Consider the following 6,709-nt stretch of genomic DNA (forward strand, 5'->3'; position numbering starts at 1 on the left):
GACGGCACCACCCTCATTCAAGATAAGCACCTCTTCTCACTCGCCCAAGCAAGAAGGGTAGTCTGGTGAGACATCTCACTCATATTACTCAGAGAACCGGGGTTATGTAAATAACCTAAAGTTCTCTTTCATAATATTTCGTTCGATGTCTCACTATGGGATATGGTTGCTCCCGTATTGCCAGACAAGCTTATCGAGCGTCCACCAACCCACAGGGAAAAAGGTACTCTGTTCCAATCAGGACAGCAAAACCGCGCGTGCCACGCACGGAGCGGAGACGTCCAGCATATAAAAACGGACAAAAGTGAGAGGCGAGGACCAACTCGCTGCAGCACAGATGTCCTGAACAGAAACTCCCCTGAATAAGGCCCAGGATGCGGCCAAGCCCCGAGTCGAGTGCGCCCGCAGACCCGCAGGTGTCTGCAAACCCTGACTCGTATAAGCCAAAGCAATCGCCTCCACGACCCAGTGGGACAGGCGCTGCTTTGTGACAGGTTTCCCCTTATGAGGATTAGCCCAGGAGACAAACAGCTGATCGCTCCTCCTGAAACCCTTAGTCCTGTCCATGTAAGTGCGCACCGCACGGACTGGACATAACGCATGTGACCGCCGCTCTCCAGGCGAGGCAGCAAAGGCCACAAGGTCAATAGGAGAACATGAGCCCACTACCTTAGGCACAAAGGCCGGGTTGGGCTTCAAAATCATCCTCACATCCCCCGGGTAAAGCTGAGTGCATGATGGATGCACCGAAAGCGCATGGATGTCACTAACCCGTTTAGCCGAAGCCAGAGCCAGTAACAACACTGTCTTGAGAGACAGGTGTTTCAAGCCTGCTCCCCCCAGCGGCTCAAAAGGAGGACCCTTGAGCCCCTCCAGAACCACAGCCAGATCCCATGGTGGCACCAGCGGTCTGGACACGGGGAGAAGCCTGCGCGCTCCCTTCATAAAACGGCAAACCAGCGGGTGCTGGCTCGCTGTTTGTTTCCCAAACCCCACGTGACAGGCGGCTATAGCTGCCAAGTACACTTTAACTGTGGAGAAGGCTTTTCGTTTGTCAATCAGGTCCTGTAAGAATGACAATATCACACCTACTGGACACTGAAAAGGAACGTGGCCATTTCTGTGACACCAGTCCTCAAACACTCTCCACTTACAGTCATACAGAGACCTAGTGGAAGAGGCTCGAGCACTTTGTATAGTGGAAATCACACGCTGTGGGAGTCCCACAGCCGACAAATTGAACCACTCAGGGGCCAAACCCACAGCGCCAGGCGTTCTGGGTGCGGGTGGAAAACCGTCCCCCCCCCCTGTGATAACAGGTCCCTGCGCAGCGGGAGCTGCCAAGGTTGCGCGCACAGCAACCGATATATCTCCGCCAGCCAATGCATTGCAGGCCAATGCGGAGCTATCAGAATCAGCGCGTGGCCGTGGTCCCTCACTCTGGACAGAGTGGGGGGTATCAGGGCCAGGGGAGGGAACGCGTAAAGAAGCTCGTGCGGCCAGACGTGCGCTAGTGCGTCTATGCCGAGGGGAGCATCCAGGTTGCGCAGAGAGTAAAACAGCGCGCACTGCGCATTTCCTCTTGACGCGAACAGATCCACCGCGGCCCGACCATAACGGGCCCATATCTGTTCCACAATCTCTGGGTGCAGAGTCCACCAGGCGTATACCGGCGCGCCCCTGGACAACAGGTCTGCGCCCGTGTTCAGAGCCCCCGGGACGTGCGTCGCCCTCAGGGAGAGGAGACGACCGCAGCTCCACAGGATCAGTCTGCGTGCCAGCATGTGCAACTGACGAGAGCGCAACCCCCCTTGGCGGTTGATGTACGCTACCGTCGTCGTATTGTCCGTCCTCACCAGGACATGATGGCCCATGAGAGACGGAAGGAAGTGTTTCAGGGAGAGGAACACCGCTGAAAGTTCCAGAAAATTTATGTGAGACCGCTGGAGGTCCACACTCCAGCGGCCCCTCACTGACCGGCCCTCGTGAATTCCGCCCCACCCTGTCAGGCTGGCGTCCGTAGTGACCACCTTCCTGGACAGGACAGAGCCCATGGGCACCCCGCGGGTCAGAAACGACGGGGCTCGCCAGTGGCGCAGTGCCCTGACGCACCCCGGCGTAACCAACACTCTCCGTGCGCCATGACGCACGGGATCCAGCCCGCATGAGGCCACCCAGAGCTGGAATTCCCGCATGTGGAGGCGACCGAGACGAACCACGAGAATGGCTGACGCCATCAGTCCGAGTAATCGAAGACACAATCTGAATTGAACAGATTTGCCTGGATGGAAAAGCGCGAGACATGCTCTGAAAGCTCTCACTCGCTCCGCCGAGAGGCGCGCCGTGAAAATCACCGAGTCCAGGGATAATCCCAGAAAGATTATGTCCTGTGTCGGGCACAGCATGCTCTTTTCCGCGTTTATCACAAAACCCAGGTCTAATAGGTGCCGTGTGAGAATACGCGTATGCGCCATGGCCTCCTGCCTCGATTGTGCCAAAAGTAGCCAATCGTCCAGATATGTGGCCAAGCGAATGCCCTGCTGTCTCAGTGGGGCTATCGCCGCTTCCGTGCACCGGACGAACACCCTCGGGCTTAAAGACAGACCGAATGGGAGCACGCGGTACTCGTAGCACGTCCCCTGGAAAGCGAACCTCAGATACTTTCTGTGGGGAGGATATATTGGAATGTGGAAATACGCGTCTTTCAGATCGACAGAAGTGAACCAATCGTTCTGTCGCACCAGGCGCAGCAGGGATGCGTGTGTGAGCATCCTGAACTTGTATTTCCTGAGAAATTTGTTCAGAGCACGTAGATCCAGGATAGGGCGAATACCACTCCCCCCCCGTTTTGGGACCAGAAAGTACCTGGAGTAAAAACCGCTCTGACACTGTGTGGGAGGAACGACACAGATTGCTCCTTTGTTTAACAGTGAGAGGATTTCCTCTTGCAAAACACGAGCTGACTCTCCCTGAGCCTGGGAGTGTATTATGCCGGCGAATCGAGGGGGAACAGCGGCAAACTGCAGCCTGTAACCCCTCAAAATCGTCTTCAACACCCAGGGCGAAGCTGCGAGCGCAGCCCACCTCTGCCACCTGCGGCAGAGAGGTGAGACGCGCTGCAGCTCTTCCACCATGAGAGGTCCCAACCGCGGTGCGGTGGCGCCCTCTCGTGGTGGAAAACTGACATGGCCTCTGGGCGGTGCTGTGCACTTTGGCCCGGGAGGACAACGCAGTGACGGGGACCTCACTGCCCTCACCCCGGGAAAAGCCGCAGCTTTCCCCGGGGGTGGGACAGCAGGTGCCGCCACCGCGCTGTTTATTTTTATAGTTTTGGCTTTTATTAGCTGCGCCCTCGGCACTCGGCCCGGATGCGACAGCGGGACACATTTTATTTTCTTTATGAAAACTTGTGTGTGTGTGCGTGCTTGTGGACATGGGAGAGGGGCAACCGCTGAACCCTCTGCCGTCAGATGTCCGTCTCTCCCGGTCTGCTCTGGCACGGTCCGTGGCAGCTGGGAGATGGGGGCGTGGGGGGCCCCGGAGTGCACGCTCGGAAGCCAAACAGGTGGAGCTGGAGAACAGGGAACTTCCAGCTGCATCACCGGTGACGAGAGGGGCGGTCAGGCCGCTCTCTTTTTCTTCCTGGCCTGGTGGCTGGTAGCTTGCGCGGGCTGTGCCGGCGGAGCTGTAGCCGGGGCCGAGGGCTTCTTGAACCAGCCGGGCCGACCGGGCACGGGCGGCGGGGCGGTTTGAGGCTTCGGATGTTTCGGTATTTTGAACTGCGAAACCCGGGAAGCAGCCTGCGCGAATGATTTACGCTGCGCAGGTGGAGAGGGAGCTGGGGGCTTGCGAGGGAGGCAGAGCTTGAGAGCTTCGTCTTCCTTCTTTTTGGCTTCACACCGTTGTTGCATCGATGCTAGGGCGGAACCAAAAATCCCCTCCGGGACAATGGGCATGTCCAGGACGTCGTCCTTCTCTCTGTCTGACAGGCTGGCGAGGTTGAGCCACCGCGCTCGCTCCTGCAGAACCATGGTCCCCATCGCTCTACCCGTGGCCTGGACCGCGCAGCGTTGGACACGGAGACACAGGTCGGTGATGACCGGTATCTCCTCCCACGCAGCTGAGTCCTGAGTTTGCACAACATCCTCGCACAACTCAGCCTGGTAAGCCGTGAGCAGCGAGAGGACATTGAGCGCTCTGGCCGAGAGCGCCACCGCCTTGTACGCTTTCTCAGTCAGGGCTGACTGAAAACGGTCGGACTTGGACGGCAGGCTGGGGCTCCGGGAGGACACCGCTGACAGCTGGGGGTGAAGGTGAGCTGCAACAAGTGGCTCCATCGGAGGCATGCGGAGCAGACCCAGGCTCTCCATCGCCTCACAGTCGAGGGACGAGGCCCCGGGAACCGGGCTCCGGCTGCTGTAGGGGCGGTCTCTCCATGAGCGCGCCACCTCCTCCAGCAGCTCCGGGAAGACGGGGAGAAGTTGCTTCGTCGCGCTCTTGGCCAAGGGCAATTTCTTCCCCTCGTAGCGTGATCTGGTGATCTCAGCTACGACAGCGGGCCAGGGGATGCCCAGCCGGGCAGCTGCGCGTTTGCACACGTCGAGCATGTCCGAGCTGGGGGAGGGAGAAGCTGGTGTGCTACTCTCGTCTCCATCCCGAGAGTCGACGGAAGCCGCGGGCTTTGCAGCCCGAGCCGGTGTGATGAAGATGTCATCCTCTTCTTCATCCTCTGATATGAGGAGATCCAAGGCGCCATCATCATCTTCCCCATAGTCCAAATCCAGGACGTCTTCCTCCAGCGGGGGAACCGCGGCTAGCTCGAGCTGGGAGCCCCAGCTGGCGCTAGCCTCCGGTGTCGCCACCGCAGCGACCCCCACCTCCTCTCCGCCCTCGACGGCGGCGCCGTCGGAAGAGAGATAGGGGTCATGTCCAGACAGGCTAGCCTGGCGGGCTAGTCGTCTGCGGAGACTCTTGATGGTGAACACCGCACAGTGTTGACACGAGCCGGGGACCTCGATAGCCGCCCGGGCGTGTTCCAGCCCAAGACAGCACGAGCAGACCTGGTGTGGATCCATGCTCGATATCTTATTCCCGCAGCGACAGAGTCTGGCTCCGGAGTCTCCGTGCCCTCTGGTGTGAGGGGTTTTAGCCTCCATTCCGTGCGAGCTGGTGTGCAGGCAGGGAGCCGAGGCAGTTAGCTGGTGTGCTAACCGTGAAGAAGCCGAGAATTAGCTGGTGTGCTAATGCCCGGTGCTCGAGTAGCCGTGGTGGGGCGTCGAGAGCAGTGCTGACCAAGCCGTGGAGGGCAGGAAAGCACTGAGTTCGATCTGGTGTGACCGACGAAGCAGAAAAAATGTCCTAAGCTAGTAGCGCCCAGCGACAGAAGCTAAATAAGATCCGTCTATGGACAGTTAAGCTAGCTAGCTCTGGACGCGAGATATGCTCCGAGTGAGAAGAGGTGTTTGAATGAGGGTGGTGCCGTCCGCATGAGCTATTTAAGGTAGGTGGGACTACCTGTGGCGGACGGACACGTTCACCAGCCAATCAGGATTGGCGTAATGAGATAAATGCTTCTGAGGGCTGCAGCGAGGCGTGCATCCCATAGTGAGACATCGAACGAAATATTATGAAAGAGAACTTTCCTTTTTAGATACATTTTCTGGTTACTATTTTTTTCACATTTTTTTTTATTGTTAGTGTTTATACTGATGGGCCTTAAACACAATATTAGTCCTTGTATTAGTTATTGATATATGTATTTTTGCACTTACTGTGGTGATTAGCACATGATTAGTCTATGTACATGGACATATGTTTTCAATGTTCCTGTGCAAACCTACTGGTCACTAGTATTTTTATAATATATGATGTCTTTGGTAAATCAGTTAGTCACGCATGCTTTATGGTACAGTTACATGTGCAATACATGATGTGGATTTAGTGGTCTTAATGGAGCTGTTGTAGTCACAGAAAGTGACATTTCGTCCTATTTGATTATTTTTAGGCTGTTTTTTGAACACACTGGGTCTCCTGAAGATGGTTGTTTTTATGCAATGGTCGGCTGTTCTTATAGAGATTCTGCAAAAGATGAAATCATATTTGTAGACTCCTTGACATATTTGCTCATGTAAAGTAATAGTTGAATTTTTTGGTCACCCTGTCACAATTTGGAACATCTCATGTGTTAGGTATTTTCTTGTTATTTTCTGGTTGATGAAACCTTGTGAGATGATGTGTTTCAGCTGCGTTTAATCACCAGCGGATCCATGTCTGCTGTGTTATAGTCTCAAACCACAACAGTGACAGTAACGCTGACGAAAGCTCAGGGCTGAAACGCACCCGTTGCTTCTGCCGCTGTGCACCATTAAAGTTATAATAATATACAGTAATGTGTGAGTGCTGACATCTCTGTTTGTTTATCAGTATGCAACGTACACAAGAGTGATGTGGAAACTTGAAGCCTCCAGTGCACAAACACTGAGAGTGAACTTGCATATAATTCACAGATTTTCCCAATAAAGGAGGAGTAGATTTCATTTTGAGGTAGTTGAACTTCTATAATGGAGAAAAATATAATACACAAAAGATTATTCAAAGCGGATCATTTTTGTATATTTTAAAACATATAATTTCCAGCTGCATAGATGACATGGCTTTGTCTGTTGCTGCATATCAGTTGGACATAGTTTAGATATTTCCATCTCAGCTG

The 6,709-nt window shown here is 54.9% G+C and overlaps 1 protein-coding gene across 1 annotated transcript; it reads right to left on the bottom strand.

The window, feature by feature from the left end:
- Positions 1-237: 237 nt before the first annotated feature.
- LOC133994355 (uncharacterized) lies at positions 238-3,599 on the bottom strand. The gene is made up of 3 exons (XM_062433600.1): positions 3,458-3,599; positions 1,212-3,358; positions 238-1,065 (listed from the first exon to the last, which is right to left on the bottom strand). The coding sequence occupies exons 1-3, from the start codon at positions 3,597-3,599 to the stop codon at positions 238-240; spliced, it is 3,117 nt and encodes a 1,038-aa protein (XP_062289584.1).
- Positions 3,600-6,709: the final 3,110 nt, after the last annotated feature.

This window comes from Scomber scombrus, chromosome 14 (genome assembly GCF_963691925.1).
Source record: "Scomber scombrus chromosome 14, fScoSco1.1, whole genome shotgun sequence".
NCBI lineage: Eukaryota > Metazoa > Chordata > Actinopteri > Scombriformes > Scombridae > Scomber > Scomber scombrus.